Source organism: Dreissena polymorpha, chromosome 4 (genome assembly GCF_020536995.1).
Source record: "Dreissena polymorpha isolate Duluth1 chromosome 4, UMN_Dpol_1.0, whole genome shotgun sequence".
Taxonomy (NCBI): domain Eukaryota; kingdom Metazoa; phylum Mollusca; class Bivalvia; order Myida; family Dreissenidae; genus Dreissena; species Dreissena polymorpha.
The window spans coordinates 126,537,146-126,563,200 of NC_068358.1; the positions used below are offsets into that span (position 1 = coordinate 126,537,146).

The 26,055-nt window shown below is 36.1% G+C and overlaps 1 protein-coding gene and 8 non-coding genes across 9 annotated transcripts; 4 read left to right on the top strand and 5 right to left on the bottom strand.

The window, feature by feature from the left end:
* Positions 1-1,192: 1,192 nt before the first annotated feature.
* On the bottom strand, positions 1,193-1,265 carry Trnar-acg (transfer RNA arginine (anticodon ACG)). Its single transcript has one exon. It is a non-coding gene; the product is annotated as a tRNA-Arg (tRNA).
* A 3,624-nt stretch (positions 1,266-4,889) lies between these two features.
* Trnar-acg (transfer RNA arginine (anticodon ACG)) lies at positions 4,890-4,962 on the bottom strand. Its single transcript has one exon. It is a non-coding gene; the product is annotated as a tRNA-Arg (tRNA).
* A 2,614-nt stretch (positions 4,963-7,576) lies between these two features.
* Positions 7,577-7,648, top strand: Trnaw-cca (transfer RNA tryptophan (anticodon CCA)). Its single transcript has one exon. It is a non-coding gene; the product is annotated as a tRNA-Trp (tRNA).
* A 1,177-nt stretch (positions 7,649-8,825) lies between these two features.
* Trnar-ccg (transfer RNA arginine (anticodon CCG)) lies at positions 8,826-8,897 on the top strand. Its single transcript has one exon. It is a non-coding gene; the product is annotated as a tRNA-Arg (tRNA).
* A 218-nt stretch (positions 8,898-9,115) lies between these two features.
* On the bottom strand, positions 9,116-9,188 carry Trnar-acg (transfer RNA arginine (anticodon ACG)). Its single transcript has one exon. It is a non-coding gene; the product is annotated as a tRNA-Arg (tRNA).
* Positions 9,189-15,148: 5,960 nt separating this feature from the next.
* Trnar-acg (transfer RNA arginine (anticodon ACG)) lies at positions 15,149-15,221 on the bottom strand. Its single transcript has one exon. It is a non-coding gene; the product is annotated as a tRNA-Arg (tRNA).
* A 634-nt stretch (positions 15,222-15,855) lies between these two features.
* Positions 15,856-15,927, top strand: Trnaw-cca (transfer RNA tryptophan (anticodon CCA)). The gene has a single exon. It is a non-coding gene; the product is annotated as a tRNA-Trp (tRNA).
* A 1,653-nt stretch (positions 15,928-17,580) lies between these two features.
* Positions 17,581-17,653, bottom strand: Trnar-acg (transfer RNA arginine (anticodon ACG)). The gene has a single exon. It is a non-coding gene; the product is annotated as a tRNA-Arg (tRNA).
* Positions 17,654-21,821: 4,168 nt separating this feature from the next.
* On the top strand, positions 21,822-25,428 carry LOC127876173 (heart- and neural crest derivatives-expressed protein 2-like). The gene is made up of 2 exons (XM_052421179.1): positions 21,822-22,661; positions 25,275-25,428. The coding sequence occupies exons 1-2, from the start codon at positions 21,981-21,983 to the stop codon at positions 25,425-25,427; spliced, it is 834 nt and encodes a 277-aa protein (XP_052277139.1). The 5' UTR covers positions 21,822-21,980; the 3' UTR covers position 25,428.
* Positions 25,429-26,055: the final 627 nt, after the last annotated feature.

Genomic DNA, 26,055 nt, shown 5'->3' on the forward strand with positions numbered 1-26,055 from the left:
AAAATTCAGATCAATCGTTACATAATATATTGTTACAGCATTAAATGAGTTTCAAATATTCAATTCCCTTGTTCGGGCCTCAAACGACTGTACGGTACAGTTTTCTATTTTAAGTATGTCTGTGACCTACATGTAGGAAGCAATCATTATGGTATAAAATACAAGTTTTATCTCTATTGATTATGTGTAATAATGTATTATTCAATAGTAAGATATCGGCAACATTGCAAGAAAAACTTATGCGCTAAAGACTTTGCAAACATATTTCAATAACTTGAGATATCTGCAAAAATAAAGTTCTTAACGGCGTGTTTTCATTCTGTCCAGCCCGTGTGTAATCATATGTGAACCCCATTGATCCTGCGCCCTGAATAATATGTGTCCCGTATTCCAAACGAGCAAGTTTACGCCGTCCGACGCGTAATTCTTAAAACCTAGGTTCTCTGAGAACCTAGGTCCTCAGAGAACCTAGGTTTTCAGAGAACCTAGGTTTTCAAAGAACCTAGGTTCTCATGAGAACCTGGGTTCTATGAGAACCTTGGTTCTCATAATGAGAACATAGGTTCTCATGAGAACCTAGGTTTTCTGAAAACCTAGGTTCTCAGAGCACCTAGGTTCTCAGAGAACCTATGGTTCCCAAATGAAAACCACGGATATGGCAAGCAGTTCGACGCATAATCCCAAGAAACTAGGTTTTTCATGAGAACCTAGGTTCTCATGAAAACCTAGGTTTTCAAATGAGAACCTAGGTTCTCATGAGGACCTAGATTTTCAAATAAGAACCTAGGTTCTCATGAAAACCTAGGTTCTCATTTGAAAACTTGGGTTCTTGACGCCATGTGCAATCTTCAAGCGAGAACCTAGGTTCTCATTCTGAGAACCTAGGTTCTCATTCTGAGAACTTAGGTTCTCATGAGAAACCTAGTTTCTTGGGATTATGCGTCGAACCGCTTGCCATACAGGGTCACACTTTTTTTATCAATCATCACGCGGGCGTCAGTATTAAAAGCTTCTAAATGGCTATCGATATGATAACATTCCATTCTCTATTCTTACAAAATAAGTAAGAATACATGTGTATCGACGTTAAATAATGTTGTTTAGAAAATGGTGTAAAATTAAAACCAGCGAAATAATGTACGCGTATAAAACTATATCAGTTGAATACGAGATTAAAATAAAATAACATTATCGATCCTGGCAGGATTCGAACCTGCAATCTCCTGATCCGTAGTCAGGCGCCTTATCCATTGGGCCACAGGACCAAGTGCCATAGCAATGTGCATTTCTAGATTTGTATCAGTCGCTTTAGCGATTCAAGTACCCCGAGTGTGTCCGAGTACAATCAAATGACTTTCAATACCCATTGATACATATCATATACAGTTACGTAACATATCCTCCTCCCGGACTCCTTCCCCTAAACGCCTGTGTCCCGAGGGGTCGGGCGGAGTGTGTATCAGTGACACACACACTTGTTAAGTATGTAGTATGTAACTGCACTTTGTGATATGCATCAGAAGTAGCAAATGAAGACTTTGAAATGCCGACGACATATTTAACGGTGGATTATAATGTCTTAGATTCGCGAGAGTGCGCATGAATTAATTGATTTCAAATATTACTTGGTATTATAAATAACAAAAATGAACAGCCTTTATGTTCATCTAAAGTTTTGTGTATACTAGTATCTTATATTAACAGAGGGTCGGTCGATGTGTGTATTTTTGGTTGTTCGCTTGCGAACAACTAAGGTTAATTGCACGTTTTTAAGCCTGTTTTCTTAGGTACGATAAACCTGACAACTGCCGCATCCGCACCGAGAAAGTGTTTTATACTTTTTGCCAGAGGTTTCAGTTCTTCAACTATATTCATTCACAAATAGAAGCATTGTGCGAATATCGTTTTAAATGGAATATTTTTGAACGGAGCGTATATAGAAAAAATCTAAAATCAATGAAGAGAATGTTAATGATTTATTAAAATAGTCCACTATTAACTGCGTCTTAATCACGTGATATTTTTGCGCAGCACATGTCATTCAAAATCTGAGGCTATTGATAGATACGGGAACATAAAACTACTACTGATCAAAAAGTATAGTGGGATATCGAGAGTCCAATGCATATCACGAGTCTGTTGCGTAACCTCGTTGATAGTGCTTGATAGTACAGCCGGGTTAAATGTGATATGTCTGGGAACCGTGCTTTTGTTCTCAACAGGTAGCGGCGATATCTCATGTATTCTCAATTCCCGGGTGTTAATAATACAATAGTATAAGGTTAAGCTTGTTTATATTCATAGTTCTCAATTTATAAAACGTCGAACGTGAGTTCACCAATAACTATAGTTATACTTTAGACAACAACAAACGGACTCGAGAGATTTTCAAATAAAAAGTAAGTACTTTAAATGAAATCGAGCTAAAATAAAAAGGTTTAAACTAATAACTTTTGGTCAAGTACTCCTTTCAATATCTAATAAGTCCAATGTATCACATATCCTTCGAATAATGTATGACCGAAATACAATATAAATCAGGTGCATTTGTAACATTTGTTTTCCTAAAATGTATTTGTTACTAGTTAAGTATAAACCGGTATAATTATAAATTAATGTTATAAATCTAGTCCATCTTAAACTTGATTAATTTTCATATTTTGATCTATTTTTTACTCTAAAGCTCAGACTTGGTTACCCGGTTCACGGTTCACAGTTCAGCTTACATTTGGTAACCAGCTCAATGTAAAGCTGATATTTGGTAGCCGGCTCAATGCAAAGCTTTAATTTGCTATCCTGATTAATACAGATGCTATTGAGAAGCTGGTTTTCCGTACATCTGACAAATGGTAACTAGACTCATCGTACATCTGACATTTGGTAACTGGACTCACCGTACATCTGACACTTGGTAACTAGACGCACCGTACATCTGACAATTGGTAACTAGACGCACCGGACGTCTGACACTTGGTAACTAGACGCACCGTACATCTGACAAATGGTAACTAGACTCATCGTACATCTGACATTTGGTAACTAGACGCACCGTACATCTGACACTTGGTAACTAGACGCACCGTACATCTGACAATTGGTAACTAGACGCACCGGACGTCTGACACTTGGTAACTAGACGCACCGTACATCTGACAATTGGTAACTAGACGCACCGTACATCTGACAATTGGTAACTAGACTCACCGTACATCTGACACTTGGTAACTAGACTGACTGTTAAGCTGGTAATTCGTTATCGGACGCATTGTGGTGCTGTAATTTAATTTCATATCGATAGTTTGAATCGATCACATATTTTCAAAACAACGAGCCTTTAAAGAGTGAGAATTTGATTTTCTGAAATATCACAAGTTTAAAAATGAAAATGACATATTAGCTTTCATTAATTAAAAAAAAATGGATTTTGGAGTTTTTACAATATCTTGATATCAGTGTTCATAAGTACAAGTTATTGTTTGAAGAAGACCATGTTGACATGTGTTTCACTAAGGATATTGAATATCTCCGTATCTTAAAACAACATACGAGGGTCGGCGATTTATGTATTTAATTTACTTGATGTTGTCTTAAGAAGTTGAGGTAATTAAAGTGATTACATTTACCGGTGATTTAAATTGTCCTTTTTCATTATAAACGGTCTTTTAGACTGGGTTTTCAGAAATGGAAAACATGCACCGCTTAATACTATTATATTTTTCAATTAGAAAGTATCTCTGATTAAACCAACTTCTTAAGACAATACCGGTAAGATAAAAAGACCGCTCAGCCCTATTATAAATGTACGCTTAGATCATAATCTTTAGGACCTGTTGGTGAGTTGTGTAATGTTGAAATTAATGCGTTGAAGTTACGTAACAGATCGCCAGAAATTATTCCCTACACTGTTGTTGTCCTGAGGGGTCGGGCGGAGTGTGTATCAGTGACATACGGGCTTTAAAGGTCGGTCGTATGTAACTGTACTTTGTGATATGGATCAGAAGAAGTAAATAAAACTTTGAAAAGCTGATCAGAGTGAACCGCAAGTGTGTCGTGATTTAATCTATTGTTTGATACCGCTCGTGTGCAAATTCAATTTCTTGAAAGAGATGTAATGGGAACCGATAAAATGACGCTATGCTGACGTAATAATCACGTTATCCGGTAATCCAGGCTAAATATCTACCAAAAACATAGGTGCAGTAAATATTTAATGATGTTCATTATTGTTACAAATATTATTGACTCGATAGTTTTCAAAAAACCATAGACTTACGTCACAAAAAAGCGAGTGAAAACATAGGTATTCAACAAAACCTAGATTCATGATTTTAGTGGACATGGTGTTCTCATAAGCAGGTTTCAAAACACATTTTTATTAACTGTTCCCAAAAACTAGTCCCGTTTCAAGTTTACACAGCGAACCGAAATTATATTTTCGCTGAAATATTTTTTAATACTGCGATTCAATAATATTTGTCTACGTTATGTACCGTGAATTTTGAAAAGCTGTTTGAAACGGTTGCTAGAAGATAAAATACAGTAACAAAGAACATGCTTAAAACAGTTTGTTCAATATGTTTAATATTAAAATAAATTAAAATTAAACAAAAACGACTTTGGCAGCTTGCAAGTTGCAATCACGTGATTAACTGACAGGCGCCGTATCCACTGGGCTCTAAACGTCACAATACTGTTAGAATAATACGCAGTAAAACAAACGATGTAAGGTAAAATCGTAATGCTGTAAAAATAGATGTTTAAGAACTTTAAATAAAAGTGCAGGTTATAAAACTTCTTAAAGCAGTAGCAATGTAAGGTACGGTACATATACATGTACAAACTCAACCCGATATCTTAAATCGATTGAATTCCATATTTGAAAAAAATAACGATCCTGGCAGGACTCGAACCTGCAATCTCCTGATCCGTAGTCAGGCGCCTTATCCATTGGGCCACAGGACCACGCAACGTGCATTGCCTATGACATAATCAAAGCGCTGAAGGCACTGAAGATGTTCGCTATTGCATAATTTAACACGCAATTCATTTTTCAAAATCAATCGCAAGTTTGAAATGAACACACGCCATTCAACTTTATAAAGTGTGTGTCATAGCGCACGGGTCGAGTTTTGTGTGCACTTTTTATCATCCTTATTATTTCATAGAAATAACTTAGACAAAATAAAAACAACATGCTTTTTGGACGTTCTGGAAGCATAGAAAGTATGATGAAAATGTTAATGAGAACTTAATATAAAGAAAATTTGCAGTCACCATCATATTAAAGGAATATTTTTTCTAATATCAAATAACTATCTCACCAAGAATATAAATTCATAATGAAAGTTCCGTGTACAAAACTTTTGATTTTTGACACCATATACAAATTCAAAATATACAATAATCTGCGTATCTTGTATATGGAGGAATAAAGGTATATAAACATTGCTGTTTATGCTTTACTTGTTACCCGAGCAGTTCACACGGTGTCAACAACGCTGACATAAACATGGGTATAGAGCACTAATGCGCTTTTAGGCGTAGCTGTTTTACTCAGTTTTCATATTAGTGACTTTTACATAACGCCAACAGACACGCATTAATATTTTCGAATATTTAATAAGCTGATTCGAGATACAACCTCTGAGTTTTTGCTACATCACTGCGTGTGTGCTCAATTCAAAGGATGTAGCACTGTTCAGTGTAAGGAATTCCGGACTACTCTCAAACGACACAAATTGTGGCCCTGTTACAATTACGCGTTACAATCCATCTCGCAGAATTTCACTTTCGCCTCCAAGATGAGAAAACAATCATTAGCGAAATAGTATAGTGTCACGATAAGAGAAAATCGTTTAATTATCATACCAAAATGTTTGCCGTACTTGGTCAGCACGTCTGGAAATCATTCCTTAATGTGTGGATAGGCTGCCATTATTAACAATTTTGCTATTTTGAATTCAATTTTGTATCAAAAAGCATTGTTCTTAAATGTGGCATTTTCAATTCGCAATGAGATTTGTAATGACCCTCGTCATGCGAAAATGGGTCTTATTCCATATGCGCCAATCATATAAATAGCCCACTCAGTTATCTCTCCGTCTGGTAAGGAGAAACATAACATATTGAGTGATTTTATAGCGAACAGCATCGCCTACGCTTGCCGAAACGCATAAGACCCATTTTCGCATGACGGCGCTATTGACGTGTGATTTAAATGTGTCGAAAGAAAACTGCGTTTAAATCAAATATCAACATACGATACATTTCGATAGTGAAGAAAGATACCCATAACAAGGCATATGAGGACACATATGAAGTGCTCTCCCGTAGTATATTTTTTATCTTCTCACACTAATGTGTGGTTTGACAATGCTAACACACATTTCATGCGGTGAATATGCAACTTAAAAGTGAAAAACACAACACAATAGTTTAACTTTTGTTTAAACGTAATTATTTATTTAGAAAAGTAAATTGCAAACTTTATTTCAAAGTCAGCGTATACGCCGACTACATTTTTAGAAGATATTTATTGTTATAAATATATTTAATATAATATATTTAGTTGTTTTCGGTTTTAGCGATTATAAAGCATTTTCGAAGCTGCCTATAGTATGCCTGTAGTAATTGATGAACTCATATGTATGTCTATGTATTGAGAACTGTGAATATAAACAAGCTAAACCTTCTACTAACCTTCTACTATTGGGTTGCTAGCACCCGTAAATACAAAAGATCGCCGCTATCTGTTAAGAACCAAAGAACGTTTTCCAGAAATACCCGCTGTATTAGCATGAACGAGGTTACGAAACAGGTCATTCGCATTATTATTATAAATTGTGTGTTATATTCGGGTTTAGCGATTATGAAACATTTTTTGTTTTTGTCTATCGTATCGCTGAAGTTATTGTTGAACTTATGTTCAACGTTTTATAAATTGAGAATATAAATAAGCGTTAACGTTTTCCCGAATCTATTAATAGCCTCAATTTACGAATGACCTGTACTACGTCATTGAGGTGTATGTGAGAGCGTAACCTATTGCGTTGTTATCGCCCCTGGACTTTCCTTTGTTTATTGACAGGCGCATCTATTAATAGCCTCATATTATGAATGGACTGAGCAAAAATACTACGTCATGAAGACGCTGCATAAAGTGGACTATTTTATTCATTCATAAACAATCTCCTCCGCGACACGTACAATGCGATCATTTGTTTATTGATTCTTTTCTATAAAAGCACCCTTCGAAACTATTGCATTTAACACGATATTGATATCATGTTTCCGTTTGTGAATGAATATAATTGGAGAACTCAAACCTCTTGCATAAATTATACAACTCTTTCTCGCGCGGAAACGCGTAGTAAGCGGGTATTGGGCTCCTAGTAGCTAAGGCGTATCGACCTGCATTTTAGACTAACCACCTTAGACGGTCGCTAAGCGACCATCTTACAACGAAACAACGGTACATCGTGAAATCGCAATATTTACAATGTAGGTATTCAATATTGGCCTTGATAACGGACGCATTGAACGCATTATAGTCAAGTCTTACACGATAAACTAAAGCGACTCTGTGGCGCAACGGTAGCGCGTCTGACTCCAGATCAGAAGGTTGCGTGTTCGAATCACGTCAGGGTCACACTTTTTATCAAATAATCTGATATTTGGTAACCGGCTTCACTGTCAAGCTATAATTTGATATCAGATTGATAATTTAATACGATAACTTTTTTCCATGAACAACGTGCATGTTCAAGACGCTCGTGAAGAATTATGCCATAGTTTTCAAAGATGTCAATGTGAGTTGAGGAAAAATATCTCAGCTTTTATAACGACAATTGACTGTTTTAAGAGACAATATACTGATTTTAAGAAGCCAATATTGGCATGCGTTTCAATGTGGCTATTAAATACCTCAAAACATCGCCTAAGGGTCGGTTGATTTAATAATTGTCTATCTTTCATTATAAAATAATGGTCGTCCGATTTGTGTATTTTGTTTATTTTGTATTGTTTTAAAAACTTCAGTACATTAGCGTTATAGCATTACATACACTTCGCGATATTGCATGCGTATTATGTGTGTATATATATGTGCGATTGTATATATATAGACGATGTACTTTGTATAAGTCTTGAATAAAAAATCTGTCTGTCTGCCTGCCTGCCTGCCTGCCTGCCTGCCTGCCTGCCTGTCTGTCTGTCTGTCTGTCTGTCTGTCTGTCTGTCTGTCTGTCTGTCTGTCTGTCTGTCTGTCTGTCTGTCTGTCTGTCTGTCTGTCTGTCTGTCTGTCTGTCTGTCTGTCTGTCTGTCTGTCTGTCTGTCTGTCTGTCTGTCTGTCTGTCTGTCTGTCTGTCTGTCTGTCTGTCTGTCTGTCTGTCTGTCTGTCTGTCTGTCTGTCTGTCTGTCTGTCTGTCTGTCTGTCTGTCTGTCTGTCTGTCTGTCTGTCTGTCTGTCTGTCTGTCTGTCTGTCTGTCTGTCTGTCTGTCTGTCTGTCTGTCTGTCTGTCTGTCTGTCTGTCTGTCTGTCTGTCTGTCTGTCTGTCTGTCTGTCTGTCTGTCTGTCTGTCTGTCTGTCTGTCTGTCTGTCTGTCTGTCTGTCTGTCTGTCTGTCTGTCTGTCTGTCTGTCTGTCTGTCTGTCTGTCTGTCTGTCTGTCTGTCTGTCTGTCTGTCTGTCTGTCTGTCTGTCTGTCTGTCTGTCTGTCTGTCTGTCTGTCTGTCTGTCTGTCTGTCTGTCTGTCTGTCGTATTACGAAACAACTACATAACGCAAGGTGGAGGCGTTATGTTTCCCATGTAAGTATTCATAAATATATCGACTCTGTGACGCAACGGTAGCGCGTCTGACTCCGGATCAGAAGGTTGCGTGTTCGAATCACGTCAGAGTCACACCTTTTATCAATCATCACTCGATTAAAGGCTTATCAATATGGATATTGATTTGATAACATTCCATTCTTCTATTTTTACAAAATAAGTAAAAATACATGTATATCGACGTTAAATAATGTTGTTTAGAAAATGGTGTAAACCTGTGAATAAGTGTACGCGTATAATACTGTATCTGAAAATCAGTTGATTACGAGATTATAACAAAATAACAATATCGATCCTGGCAGGACTCGAACCTGCAATCTCCTGATCCGTAGTCAGGCGCCTTATCCATTGGGCCACAGGACCATGTGCCATAACAATGTGCGCTTCTAGATTTGTATGAGTCGCTTCAGTGATTCAAGTACCCCGACAGTGTCCTTGTACACCTGCATATTGTGGCTGATTTCGTCCTTAAAAATAACGTGTTATCGATTTGTCGCACTTTCGACCCACCAATACGAAGGAATGATACCTGCCATATTTGTCGTGATGGCGCGAATACATGTCTCCGCGCGTTGGCGCCCTTCAAACACGTCAAGCCACATATCAATCATTTCAAAATAGATTGGTATATAATATAAACGTGTCGTGTTGACGATTTTTTGTGTTTGCGTTCTTGTAGGTCTTCAAACCTGTCCATACACCAAAACTGACAGACATCAGTCACACAACCTACCTACTACTAAGATTACAGTAACCCCGTAATTGTACTGATTAATGTTTAGTTATACCCCCACAAACGAAGTTTAAGGGGTATATAGGAGTGAGCTTGTCTGTCAGTCTGTCGGTCTGTCTGTCTGTCTGTCTGTCTGTCTGTCGGTCGGTCCGTATTAAGTGTCCGCTCTCTAATCCAAGTTGTTTTCATCCGATCTTCACCAAACTTGGTCAGATGTTGTATGTAGATTATGTCTGTGTCAAGTTTGAATATGGGCCATGCCGGGTCAAAAGCTAGGTCATGAGGTCACTTAGTGCGTTTTAAACATTTAGCATGAAGTCCGCTCTCTAATTCAAGTAGTATTCATCAGAGCTTCACCAAACTTGGTCAGAAGTTGTATCTAGATGATGTCTAGGCCTAGTTCGAACATGGGTCATGGCAGGTCAAAAACTAGGTCACATGGTCACTTAGTGCGTTTTAAACATTGAGCATGGTGTCCGCTCTCTTATTCAAGTAGTTTTCATCCGGTCTTCATTAAACTTGGTCAGAAGTTGTATCTAGATGTTGTCTAGGTCAAGTTTGAATATGGGTTATGCCGGGTCAAAAACTAGGTCACGGGGTCACTTAGTGCGCTTTAAACATTCAGCATGTTGTCCGCTCTCTAATTCAAGAAGTTTTCATCCAATATCTTCACCAAACTTGGTCAGAAGTTTTATCTAGATGATGTCTACGCCAAGTTTGAACATGGGCCATGTCGGGCCAAAAACTAGGTCACGGGGTCACTTAATGCTTTTTTAACATTCAGCATGGTGTCCGCTCTCTAATTCAAGTAGTTTTCATTAGATCTTCACCGAACTTGGTCAGACGTTTTATCTAGCTTATCTTAAGGCCAAGTTCGAACATGGGCCATGCCGGGTCATAAACTAGGTCACGGGGTCACTTAGTGCGTTTTAAACATTTAGCATGGCGTCCAATGTTTTTTGTTGAGACAACATGCAAAATATTCTGTGTCAATGCGGCATGTGGGGTATTCGTCACGACTGTGAAAAACGTCTGTGACAAAGCTCTAGTTTTGAGTGGTTTTGTGTTATGTAGTTCGGGACTTGGGTACACCCAAGTGTCATGTATTGTGACCTCCGACCAAACTCATTTACACCGGAATTGGGATTCCAACCTGGATAGCCTGAGTGAAACGCGAGAATGCAAATTGATTCTTCTGTAGTTAGACTCAAAACTATAAATAAGCTGGGCTTAAATAGCCAACCTGAATCGGAACGTTTTTTTTCGGTTTAAAATATCAAATCTATTGTCACGACCATTTTATTCGAGGTTTACCACCTCCGAAACAGTTGAAAAATCATCTGAGAAAAAAACTTGTTTTAGTGAAAGTTAATTGAAAATCGCAATCAAATGACATTTAATATCCATTGATACATATTATATACAGTTACGTAACATATACTTCCTTGGAGTCCTTCCCCTAAACGACTGGTCGGGCGGAGTGTGTATCAGAGACACACAAACTTGTAAAGTTTGTAGTATATAGCTGTACTTTGTGATATGCATCATAAGTAGCAAATGCAAATTTCTTTGAAATGCCGACGACATTTTTAACGGTGGTTTATAGTTTTTTAGAAGATGTCTCGGAAGAGTGCGCATAAATGAATTGATTTTAAATAGTACTGAGTATCATAAATAACAAAAATAAACAGCCTTTATGTTCATCTAAAGTTTTGTGTATATCTTATATTAACAGAGAGTCGTCGATGTGTGTATTTTTGGTTGTTCGCTTGCGAACAGCTAAGGTTAATATTACGTTTTTAAGCCAGTTTTCTTAGGTACGATAAACCTGATAACTACCGCATCCGCGCCGAGAAAGTGTTTTATACTTTTTGCCAGAGGTTTCAGTTCTTCAACTTTATTCATTCACAAATGGAAACATTATGAGAATATCGTGTTAAATGGAATATTTTTGAACGGAGGGTATATAGAAAAAAATCAATAATTAATGAAGAGAATGTTAATGATTTATCAAAATAGTTCACTATTTACTGCGTCTTAATCACGTGATATTTTTGCGCAGCACATATTATTTTAAATCTGAGGCTATTGATAGATACGGGAACATAAAACAACTACTGACCAATAAGTATAGTCGAATATCGAGAGTCCAATACATATCACGCGCCTGTTGCGTAACCGTGTTGATAGTGCTTGCTAGTACAGCGGGGTTAAATTTGATGTCTGGGAAACGTTTAATTTGTTCTCAACAGGTAGCGGCGGTATCTCATGTATTCTCAATTGCACGGGTGTTAACAACGCATTAGTATAAGGTTAAGCTTGTTTACATTCATAGTTCTAAATTTGTAAAACGTTGAACGTGAATTCAACAATAACTACAGGTATACTATAGACAACAACAAACGGACTCGAGAGATTTACAAATAAGTAGTAAGTACTTTAAATGAAATAGAGCGAAAATAAAAAGTTTTAAACACAAAACGTTTGGTCCTTTCAATATCTAATTAGTCGAATGTATCACATATCCTTAAATACGGTAATTTATGACCAAAGTATAATTAAATCAGGTGCATCTATTACAATTCCTTTTTCCTAAAATTCATTTGTAACTAGTTAAGTTACACCGGGTTAATTTTAAATTAATGTTATAAATCTAGTCCATCTGGAACTTGATTTATTTTCGTATTTGCATAGATAACACTCAAATGGGAAGTACGCCTAGTTTTAAATGTTATAATTTGCTGAAATCTGACTGAATATATTCCTTCAAGGCTTGAGGTTTCAGTGGATGAGAACTGCGTGTTATCTATGCAAATGCACATAAGAAGGAGTCTAAGATAGGGTTTTGAAAATTTATGTTTACACTTTGCATTTATCCTTACCAAAAGGAACGAAAATAAACAGACATTGACACACGTAAATTGTCGGAGATGTTTGCAAAGCTGTCAACTTTAAGTCATGTATCATTGATCCAAATTTAGTTCAGATTTATGAAAGTCTATCCATAATTGGAACTATAGGCAGAAAATATTAATATAAATGTTTAGATTGCCTAACTGACGTATATTATTACCTGTATTAATCAATTGCTTTACAGTTACAATGATTTTTAAACCATAAAAAACAACAAAAGATACAAATAAGCTGGCAATTAAATAAGCTTTAGAAAGGATATAATTACGAAACCTCGAAGTTCAATAAAAATGATCTAAAAGGTATTAGAGTGGGCATAACTCAGCTGTAACAATGAGCTTTTAAGTTTATAAATGAACTGCACTCCTGTCATATCTTGACATCTTTGGCACTGCACCGGGTCATATCATTTTTTCATCAACGTGTTGAATGTAAAGTCGAATTTCTCCACCAATACGAATTTTTTTTTAAGAAACCCTGGCGGATATGTTACTCGGGGACATTGGTTGATATCATTTTCGGTGCAAAAACTTGTTCACTGGCATACATTTAAAGAAATTTGTAAATAAACTGCTAAATAGGGGACAAATCCCTGCATCGCCGACTTCAAATAGCCATATTAAAATAAATCCTAAATAATCATAACCAGGATTTTTCTAACATACATGATAATACCACCTTTGCATATACCAAACGATATTTTAATTCAAAAATGCCTTTAAACAATTATAGAACTGGATTTACTTACCCTACCGAAATTCACCATAAATTTTCGGAAACTTTTCCATGCACTTCCAACTTTTCACATAATATCGGGTTTCCGGGGGTGATATGGTAACCGGACTCAGTGTAAAGCTCAGTAGCCGGTTCGAAGCAAAGCTTAAATTTGCTATCCTGATTAACCGTACAGCTGCTATTTGGAGGTTGGTTCACATAAATCTGACACTTGGTAACAAGACTCAATGTTAAGCTGCCAATTGGTAATAGGACTCCTTGTGATTCTGCAATTACATTTCATATCGATATTTTGTAGCGATCACATATTTCCAAAACAACGAACCTGTCAAGAGAAAGCTTTTGATTTCCTGAAATATCAAAAGTTTAAAAATGAAAAATATATTTTAGTTTTCATAAATTAGAAATTTTAATTTTGAAAAACAAAAGATTTCATACAATATCTTTGACTGACCGTGCTCATATGTACAAGTTATTGTTTGAATAAGCCCATGTTGACATGTGTTTCGCACATATTGTATATCTCCGTCTCTTAAAACAGCATACGAGGGTCAGCGATTTATGTCTTTAATTTACTTGATATTGTCTAAAGAAGTTGAGGTAATTAAGGGGATTGCATTTACTGGTGATTGAACTGGTCCTTTTTCATTATAAACGGTCTTTTAGACTGGGTTTTCAGAAACGGAAACCATGCACCGCTTAATACTATGCATGTATATTCATCAATTAGATAGTATCTCTTTAATTACATCAACTTCTTAAGACAATACCGGTAAGATAAAAAGACCGCTCAGCCCTATTATAAATGTACGCTTAGATCATAATCTTTAGGACCTGTTGGTGAGTTGTGTAATGTTTAAGTTAATGCGTTGAAGTTACGTAACAGATCGCCAGAAATTATTCCCTACACTGTTGTTGTCCTGAGGGGTCGGGCGGAGTGTGTATCAGTGACATACGGGCTTTAAAAGTCGGTCGTATGTAACTGTACTTTGTGATATGGATCAGAAGAAGTAAATAAAACTTTGAAAAGCCGATGAGGAGTGAGCCGCAATTGTGTCGTGATTAAATGTATTGTTAGTTCCCGCTCGTGTGCAAAATAAATGTATTGTTAGTTCCTGCTCGTGTGCAAAATCAATTTGTTGAAAGAGAAGTAATGGGGACCGACGAAATGACAGGGCAATACTTACGTTATAATCACGTTCAATCCAGGGCTACATATCTACCAAAAACATAGCTACAGTAGATATTTAAGGATTTTCATTATTGTTACATATATTATTGACTCAAAATTTTCTCTATAAGCCACAGACACAGTCACAAGCGAGTAAAATTGAAAAAATACGTGTTTAACAAAACCTAGATTCATGATTTTTATGGACATGGTGTTCTCATTAGCAGATTTCGAAACACATTTTTATTAAATATTCCCCCCCCCCCCCCCCCCCCCCGAATAGTCGCCTTACAAGTCTACAAATCGAACCGAAATTATATGTTCGCTGAAATAGTTTTTACTACTGCGAATCAATAATATGAATCAACGTTATGTACCGTTGGCATTTTGAATAGCTGTTTAAAACGGTTGCTAGAAGATAAAATACAGTAATATAGAACATGCTTAAACAGTTTGTTCAATATGTTTAACTTTAAAATAAAATAAACTAAAATTAAACAAATATGACTTTGTCAGCTTCGAAGCTGCAATCACGTGATCAACTGACAGGCGCCGTATCCACTGGGCGCAAGACGCCACAATACTGTAAAGAATAATACGCAGCAAAACAAACGGTGCATGGTAATATCGTAATGAAAAATGTCTAAGCACGTTAAATAATAGTGTAGTTTATGAAACTGCTTAAAGCAGCAGCAGGTATGGTACATAAATATGTACAAACTCAATACGGTATCTTAAATCAGTTGAATTCCATATTCTACATAAAAGTAACGATCCTGGCAGGACTCGAACCTGCAATCTCCTGATCCGTAGTCAGGCGCCTTATCCATTGGGCCACAGGACCTCACAATATTTAATTTTCATGACGCAATAACAAAACAACGGTGCATCGTGAAATCGCAATATTTACTATAGGTATTCAATATTGACCTTGATAACGGACACATTGAACACATCATAGTCAAGTCATACACAGATAACTCGAAGCGACTCTGTGGCGCAACGATAGCACGTCTGACTCTAGATTAGAAGGTTGCGTGTACGAATCACGTCTGGGTCACACTTTTTATCAAACTGTCACGCGAGAGTTCATACTAAAAACTTCCTTTTGCGCTCGATATTACCATATTCCATTGAATTTGATTTGCACAATAGCAGTAAAAATAAATGTTTAAGCACGTTAAATAAAAGTGAAGTTCATGAAACTGCTTTAAGCGAAAGCAATGTTAGGTACGGTATACATTTCATTTCATATATGAAAAAAGTATCGATCATGGCAGGACACGAACCTGCAATCTCCTGATCCGTAGTCAGGCGCCTTATCCATTGGGACCCCGCAAAATGACATACCTATGACGTAACAACAAAACAACGGCGCGTCTTGAAATCGCAATATTTAATGTAGGTATTCAATATTGGCCTTGATAACGGACACATTGAACACGTCATAGTCAAGTTTTACACATAGAGCTCGAAGCGAATCTGTTGCGCAACGGTAGCGCGTCTGACTCCAGATCAGAAGGTTGCGTGTTCGAATCACGTCAGGGTCACACCTTTTAATCAAATTTCAAGCGAGAGTCTATACTAAAAACTTCAAATGGCGCTCGATATAATCATTTTCAATTCGATTTTTTTATAATAGCAGTAAAAACAAAGGTTTAAGCATGTTAAATAAAAGTGAAGTTTATAAATCTACTTAAAGCGGCAGCAATGTTAGGTACGGTATATAAACATGTACAAACTCAATACGGTATCTTAAATCAGTTGAATTACATGTTTGAATAAAGGTACAATCCTGGCAGGACTCGTACCTGAAATCTCCTGATCCGTACATTGGGCCACAGGACCTCGCAAAATGATATACCTATGACGCAACAACAAAACGGTGCGTCTTAAAATCGCAATATTTAATGTAGGTATTCAGTATTGGCCTTGATAACGGACACATTGAACACAGTCATCATAGTCAAGTCTTACACAGCAAATTCCATGCAACTCATCGTGGCGTTCCATGTGGCGCAACGGTAGCGCGTTTAAGTTCAGATCAGAAGGTAGCGTGCTCAAATCGCGTGAGGGTCACACTTTTTATCAAATATCAAGCGAGAGTCAATACAAACAACTTCTAATGGTGCTCGATATGATCATATTCCATTTAAATTTATTTAAATAATACATGTAGCAGTAAAAACACATTTTTAAGCACGTTAAATAATAGTGCAGTTTATAAAACTGATTAAAACGAAAGCAATCTTAGGAACAGTACATAGGCATGTACAAACTCATACGGTATCTTAAATATGTTTAATTCTATTTTACAAATTACTACATTGTAGTATAAGGGAACAACAAAACGGCGATGCATCTTAAAGTCAATATGTTAACAATGTGATTACCGGTATTCGAGATTGGCCTTAATAACGGACAGAACGAACATAGATAGTCAAGTCTTACACTTCTAGACTCTAAAGCGACGGTAGCTATAATCAACACAGGTGTTTGGCTCGTGCCCAAGTTACTTTAACACTACCAATTTGTCATAAAACAACATTTTTCATCATTTTGGCACAAAAATCTGATGTAATATTTATGTATACATATTATATCAGAAATTGTTTTCGTCAAAATGATGAAAAACGTTGTTGTAGGACATACTGATAGCGTTAAAGTGACTTGGCCACGCGCCTAACACCTGTGATAATCACTCGAGCGTCAATTAAAAACGTGTCTCGTCAGTCGTGTATTGGCTAAAGTTGGCTAAACTGGGTTAAGTTGGCTTTACTTAATACCTCATAGTTGGATATATATTAAGCATGTCTGTTTCTAACGTTATTTTGATTGCAAATCGTGTTGTTGTTTTTTCTCTTCAATTAATCATGCCCGCCGTGTTTACAATAATTATCGCTAAAGGTCGGTCCGGTTGCATATTTTCTTAGAAAAAATATCCGTTCAACATTTAACTTTGTACGATTAAAATATCAAAATTACAAATAAAGGAAATATGCAATATGAATATCGGATTTACATTTTACACAATCTGTTTAAACTACATTTTGGAAGAGCTTTCTAAAGAACACAATTAGCTAATCATAAAAATTATATTCAGTTTACGTGTTGTTGTTGTTGTTTTTACAATAGTAGCAATAATTCATTTTTACCCACGACCAGAAAAAGTATAATTATCAGTTTTTACTTAAAAAAGATATCGATCCTAGCAGGACTCGAACCTGCAATCTCCTGATCCGTAGTCAGGCGCCTTATCCATTGGGCCATAGGACCTTGTGATCACGCTTCAAACATAAACACTGAATATAGCATTATTCGGTATTGAGTTTCGGTTTAAACGTTTAAATCAGTAGTTATACATTTCGTCGTATTTGAACTTTGTCAATACAGCACGTCAATATTTGTTTGTTGTTTATATTCATACAGGCCGACAACTTATATTAAACATTTGTTTGAAAAAAGCACATTCATTTTTGTCGATTTTATTTAGGAATAAATAAATATAACAAAAACATGTAAATCCCGGGATGTAAATCTATTCATTTATTTCCGTGCTGATCTCGATAATTTGCGTTGTAAGTGCGTAACTTCGGCCACGATATCGCTACAATGCCTACACGTTTATTTTTGTCTTGAACTTTTTTATCTTTTTAAACAATTACAAAAAAGTTGCTAATATCTTTGTGCGTTTATTTAACAAACTGTTAATTAAGGTTATATATTTTTATTTCTTTAAATCACGTATTCAATATGCATATTCTGTTTAAGTTATTAAACCTGTGCCTATTATGCACAGGTGGTTAGCGTGTAGCTATAAAAAGTTTTCATTTTCAGAATTTATTTTTCGGTATAATTTGATTATTTTTCATTCAAAATGATGTTAGTTTTTACTAATTAATATCATAGCTAGAATCTACAGCCTGTATAGCTGTGCGTGTATGTATATGTTTTTATCATTTGTAAAATATTTGATTATAAGTAGATCTAGTTCACACGAAACTTGAAATGTAGATTAAGATGTAGACGTGGTGTGAGTTCGTTTTCGTTTCTTGGTCGTCCGGAAATCTGATACGATTTTACGTGGCGAAGACGTTGGGAAATGATTGTCAACGGAAAAAAAAATTTGGTCTTGTCTTGTACCAACACTTCCAAAAGAAAAAAAATGCAGACTTGTTTAATGTGAACAACTAAATATATAATACATACACTTCGTTTAACATTCACTCGAATATCTTTATTTGCTTTGCCAAATAAATGCCTTTATTTTATTTTATAAATATGCATTTTTGCAAATATTGATGACTCTAGTTTCTTAACTCGCAACAATTGCAAAAGGATTGGGTGTTTGACAGGTTTGCTATACAAATTAATACGTTAATTCGTGGTTACTCGTATTTATACATTCAGTTAAAATGTGAATATTGTTACAACACAAATAATGCGTTGTAAACTACTCATGTTTGAAGTTTTACAAAGAAAATAAGCGCACACAAAAATAGGTAAAACTGAAATTTATTATTATTTATATTAAATACTTCAAATACACACAATTTGATATGATTAAAAGATTTATCAGTTAATTGTGTCTCTGATTTATAAACGAATATTTTTAGGGATGATTTCACCCACTGGTTGTTATTTAGCTCTTGCCAACTTATTATATTGTAGGGGAGGAAACCAGAGTGAGGAGTTTGTATCTTTCCAATCACGTTGATTGGCTCCCTTGGCTCACCCCTCAGTAATAACTGGTTGAGGATTTTCCCTGTCAATATAATTACCAGCAATACCTTGCTTCAGGCACCTAATGAACTTTAAAGTCCAAATAAAGAATAAAAATGCTAGCTGAAGCAACGTTTATTTTTTGTTTGTTTGTTTTTTTGGACAAAATAATTATTGTATACTAAATGCCGTTCCACGATAGTCATTTACATTTGTTGGTTTTTATCACAGTTAAGATTTTTGCAGATGTAGCTGGCACCAATCTTTGTTTCTACAGGATTGGTTATGATTATTGTAACACCCTAGATAACGTCGACAAGTATTTGATGAATTATTGGATGAAGTATATGTGGATTGAACTTAGCATGTATGTTATAGACATTCGTCGACCCTCGAGATTGATGACTGGATGAAAACTAATTAAGAAAGAGTCCGAAAAATTCAAAGCCCAGTGCCCGGGGGATACCAAAATTTTCAGATTACGCGTTAGAAATTATAAACCCATGCCCGACGAGTTACTGTTAATCGCTATCATCACTAGCTCGGTATTATAAGATATATCACATGCACTATTTCTTAATTTAAAATTTCATAAGAATTTTTTTTCTAAAAGCAATGGGGCACGCTTCATAAATTATTAATTATTCGATATATAAACGCAACCACGTGCAATTTCGGTAATTCAACAGTGGTTATCTGTCGTGTTTTATGCATTTTATTTTCTCTTCTTCCAGCGACCAATTTGATTAGTTGTTCACTGTTCAGAAAAAAATAAAGGTACACATATCTCCAGTTTTCCAAGTAAAATTTCCTCGCCAATAGAGATGCAAAAAAGTTACCTATGGGATATTTTACTGAAACGACTGCAACGGCCTATTGATAGGGCAATTAAAGTGACAAAGACGGCGCTCGGATCGATAGAACGGTAAATAAGTACACAGCATATCATATCAACGGAGTTCGTGACACGCGTTCCGAATACACTGGGTATCCGACTACTGGTTACCCGCAGTGGCTGTCGCGGGCTTCCGGTGTAACGCGTGTCAACCACGTGATGATAGTACACAGCGTTGATTGAAAGAATGTTAATTTCATCATCGTAATCTGTTGTTATCTGCTTTAATTGATGATTAATAAATTGGTATTTACTGGAATCCTGTCTGCAGCTTCTGATTTGTGATGAATATTTAAATAAGGCGGTATACTGTCGAGGATGAATGCGCAAATAAAAATACCTCCGACAATATCTGTTATTGTAAATACGCATTTTACCTGAATCTATGTTAGCGTTCATTTCTTTTGTTTAATTCTTTTGATTTCATTAATGTCGAGGTGTTATGATGAACATAAGAGGTTTTTATGTGCTCCAACGCGGAGACACTAAATAACACAATCATGGCTAAGCGGAGGACCCATAAGCGAAGACGAAATTTTCCAGTGAAACATTTTATGAATTCATCCTTATAAATGTTTACGATAATGTAAATTATATAATAATAGTTTGTATTTTTCATCTTCATTAAGTCCGTCACCATCTACCAGTTAAGTAAACATTCTCATCTGTTTAAGGCAACCTGCCCGTATCCGTCAAATCCAATGCCCATGCTTTTATTGATAGTTCTTTTAATTAAATAAATAATCATTTAAAATACATGTTATTTAGTATTCATTTGTGTATCGGGAAAGGATCATATTTACACGTATTTCTGGGGGGAAAATCGTATCTTGTATCAAATTTAACACACGTTTTTGAGAGTCTTAAGTATTTCCCTATACTTTATATTTTTGATTGCAAAAACACATATTTTTGATTTACAGAAGACCGACACAAACATATATATGATATTTTCTCATGATGAAAAAAGCAGTTCATAGATTAACCGTAAATAATTCATACATGTTAGGATTTTGCTTAGTTTATATTACAAGTAATAGTATGGTTAAATTGTAGGTGGATTCTTATGAGTTATTTTTAAATATGAAACTTGTGGCAATTATTACATGTTCATATATAAATCAACATTGTTATTGTTGTTGTTTTAGTGTTGTAGTTTTTTTTAATGAATACACAGTTGGTCTGCGATATTGCATTTAATAAATGCTGAAAATCTTACTTCATCTTCCAGAAAAACTACAAGTAAAAACGTAAAATCTAAAACTACGTGGGAAACTTCACTTCTCAAAATAACACAAAATAAGAATATGTCCTTATTTATATATGTATATTAAAAATCAAAATATTTTTTTATAGAAATAATAATCCTTAACAATGTTTTTTTTTAAATGTTTACAACGTATTTCCTGACTATTTGATGTTAGAGCCTGAGATAGCCATACGTTCATTTAATTCGTGTCTGGTACAGGAAAATGTGCTACTTTATTTCATAATTTCGTGTCTGGTGAACGAGGCGTATAACCATTCACAAAAATTAGTCCTTACGTGATAGGGCGGAGCTAGAATCGATAGGCGGAGCTTTGAGTTGCTCGCGGCGGACGTATTGCGCGATTGGCTGGTGAACGTTTATATTGATTATTTGATTGGCTGTCACTGATATTGTAATGAGGCCTGTTTTGCATATAAGAATCTGCATAATGTCGCATTTCCATAACCAGCATCGTGTGCATCTTTATCTGATATTGTCTCGATAATTATTGTTCGCTTTCTGGTGTTCTGGCATAGAAATAATCACGTTTAAATCATATATGATCGGATCTGTACTTCTTGAGCTAAAGACATTTATTGGTACTCGAAAACCGTGTAGTGAAGCGCATTTTTAGGGGAAAACATTTTACAGAAGAAACAAAGTGCTGTTTAGCGTCAAAGTGACACACAGACACGGAAAGATCGAGATAAGAGGCGGAAGGGGAATTCAAGGCAGCTATGAGTATCAGTGTTGGTGGCTATCACGGAGGGTTCGCGCATCCGACCTCCATGGGGATCACTTCCGGTCAGGACTACTTCACGGCGGCCCACTACCCCTCAACTTCTGTGTATCCGGAATACCCCTTTACGGACAGAGATTATTTTAATAATTGGGTGTTAAATGGAACCACAGACATTCCCATGTCACCGGAACCCTACGGAGCGGCCTGTGGAACGCCGTCACCGCCAATGATGGGAGTCGTGCATCACGGTTACGCAGACGGCATGCATCAGACGTTTGCCGGTTGGTCGGACTTTCCCATGAACACGGCGGAACTTGCGCTGGCACACAACATTCCAATTTCGGAGATCGGGAACTATGAGTCCTACACAAACGCGTTCGGAGACCGATGTCTGAGGCGGCGGACGTCCGCAAACCGCAAAGAGCGCCGACGGACGCTCAGTATTAACAATGCGTTTTCAAATCTTCGCTGCTCTATTCCAAACGTGCCTTCTGACACTAAGCTTTCAAAGATCAAAACGTTGCGCCTTGCAATCAGTTACATTTCATACCTGACGGAGATTTTGGAGAAGGGAGATTCGAACATGGTACCCAACAGTTTCAAAGCTGACATCTCCAGGAAGAGGGAGCGAAGATCACTTCCGGTTGAAGATGAAAAGAAAATAGCGGACTCCTGTGTAAGTACCATAAAGTAACACAAAAATGTACTTCAGTATTACCTTGCTTACCGCGCATGGTAATATTATAATAATATGCTTTACAGCACGTTTACTTCAGAATTCATGATATTGTTTAAGGTTTTTGTAAGCACAAGCACAACAAAAATAGTTTTTATGTATTATGAAATAGTAATTTTTAAGAATGCAAGGAAAAACTGGCTTTTATTTACATTTCAAATATTTGTATATTTTCTCTGAATTTATATGTAGAAAAAATGTCTCTGAGAACTCTCCTATTTCCCTAAAAATTCTTGTTCTGATTTTATCATCTAAATATGTCATGTATTTTCAATTCTATTAGCTGAGTAATGTTATCAGAAAGTACATACATATGTAGATTGTGCGATAATGTAATCCACTCCGAAATAGTGTACATGACTCAATTTCGACTTTTATTACCCTATTGATCTGTCATTAATGTGTTTAAAAAGTAGCCGACCAATTGACCGACCGCACAAAAAACAAGGGCAATAAAATATACCCATGTCACTTATTGGGTTTATGATTGCGTGTTGATCAAAATGATAACACTGTTAACACGATGTCATAATTTCTGTTATCAAAAATTGTAATCTTTTATAACAGAAAGTGGCCGATTTTAAGCAGCGACATTATTTTCAACGATATATTTTAACAATTGTTGTGGCAGTAATATTAAGCAAAACTGGTTATAAAATATATAATTTGATATAGCTTTACTTGCAATTTACAATGAAAAATACATACATTATTTCAGTCCTTAGATAATACATTTTAATTGTGATAAAACACTAGATTATAAATAATTCATTTTAATTAATCGAGATAAGTCATTAGTTTATAAATATAAACATTTTATTTTGTCTTTTTAGTATGTACATTCCAAGTATTGATTTTAGCTTCATAATCTAGATGATACTTATTGATGCTCGACAACAAACCAAAAATAAGGAAATCTTTGGGTTTCACGTACAACGTTAATGAATATTGGCTCTCCTGTCAAAAATTGGTGCTCGTGCGATTCATTTTGGCGCTAAATGGGCGGTGAATATAACAAATAATAAATGATAAAGCGTAATTGATACACCGAACTAGTTATTGCCGGATCCCTGATCACCAAGGCAGCAATTATTAGGGGCCGAACTAATTTGATTATTCGGTGACAAGGGGCCACGTTCCCATCTGGCAAAGGGTCGAGAAATGAAGCTAGATACATCGACGTCGTATCAAATTTAACAGCCGATCTGTTCTAATATTGGTATTGTTTTCCTTAAAATCACTTTTTTCCCGCATTTTTTGTATCTTGAATTTAATAGTTCACTTAGCACATGGATAATGGACCTAGTCAAGTAAATAAATACATAAGTATATTTTTCAATGATATCATCAATTCGCTGAGAAACAGTTTTAACAATTACGCAGAAAAATACACGACCCGTTATAATAACTCTTTCAGTGCTGTAACCGAATTTTGAAGGCCTTTGCAAACAGTTTGGATCCAGATGAGACGCCACAAAACGTGGCGTCTCATCTGGATCCAAACTGTTTGCTATTCTTATAGTATTCTTTGAAAAAATTCGAAGAAAATGCTCATTATAGTAATTCAGCAGACGCCATTTTAGCAGACGACAAATTTCCCAGCATGCAAAGGGTTAAATATGGATTTGTTTTAATTTTAATACATATACAGGCATGTTGATATGAGAACGTATGGGTTGTGTGGTGGCTTCGTTGAAAATTAGATTGTTCAGATATTTCATGAATTATTATTTCATTATGGCCGTCGGCAACATGGCGGCCCATAGTGGCACCCAGTAAAAACAAATTAATACCAAAATAACCAGAGATTAATTGATACTTTGACTGGCGATTAATCGTCATTTAGTAACATATAAACGACAATTCTATTGAGTTATGTTCATCAACAATAACTGAAACCTAATTTTGGTCACGTGACGATCATCAAGTCACGTGGCCGGCACGCGTCGCATCTGTCCAACAAAATGGCGCATATTTAGGAAATCTCGTCTGCATCAGTAATGCGCTGCGTTATCTAATTAGCGTAATGTATATTTATGATCGTTATCAAATGGACTTCATTAAGAAGATCATGTTTATTTCCATTGAGGCATTATTAAGAAATTGTTTACAGATTCTAAGTAACGTATACTAGCGTATCTGGGCCGATCAGCTTTCACTGTATTTGATGAACCGCACAGCCATTGCTTAATTATAGCCTTTTTCAGTTGCAAAATATGGAAGATTAATGTATTTGATCAATCTCTATCGCTTGCTTAAAACAATTGCAAAAAAGAAAGAAGTACAATAACGAGATATAATGACACTTTGTAAGAGAATTAACGTAAACATAAAACTGTACAAGATGACAAACTATTACAAATTCAATTAACACGCATAACATGCGCTATACAAACATGCATTTCCTTTATTCGTAGTAATTGTAAAGACGCTACACTGTTATTTATTTTGATAAATATTTAATATTTCAAAAGTAAATATGAAACATATATCTCAATAACTGTGACCGAACTATTTCACAGTTATTTTAAATTGTCTTCTTTATGCTTCCAGGAATCAGACGACTCCTCCGAGAGCAGCACAAGTCACAGTTCATCGTCTGAGCCTAAAGTCAAAGGTCGCACGGGATGGCCGGAAGCGGTTTGGGCGTCTGAGCTCCGCGGTAACTCCCCTCCCGAGAAACCGGAAGCGTCGTCATTGTCGTGATCATGGCCGTCCGCTTGTTACAGATAGCTGTTTTCCGATTGAAAGTAAACGCTAGCCGCGCTGTACTCGCTCGTGGCGGGCTGAGCACCGGAAGAGACGTGGATTCTTTTTGTTGTGAAAGAAAATGTGTTCAGTGTCTAGTCGTCGTAGGGTGTTGACACCGCACTCACGCTTTCTGTGATTACAATTTATTACACGAGACCCGAAACGTTGAATTTTTGTCTCGCATGTTTTGCAGCATTTATTTATATCTTAAACTTTTGGACACGATCTGTGTTTTAATAGCTAGTTTTTTTAGTATAATGTGTATATATCTTTCATAACGTTACAGAGGCAAAAATGGTGCAGCGTTTCATATGAATGCTTTGTATTGTACATAGTGTCATTAGAATATTTGTAAATGCACTCACAGTTTGTGATATTTTCGTACTGTGCATCTATTTCTGTTCGTCAATTGACATCTTTATGGCTTTATGTACGAGTTTAGTTGTCAAAGATAAGACTGTCACGCGGAATACGAAAAAACGAGAAATTATTGACTGAAATGCCCCAAAACCTGACTTGTAGTAACCGGAGCACCACTTCGATTCTTACAAAGACCGCAGCCAAAGATTCTTGCCTTTATCTT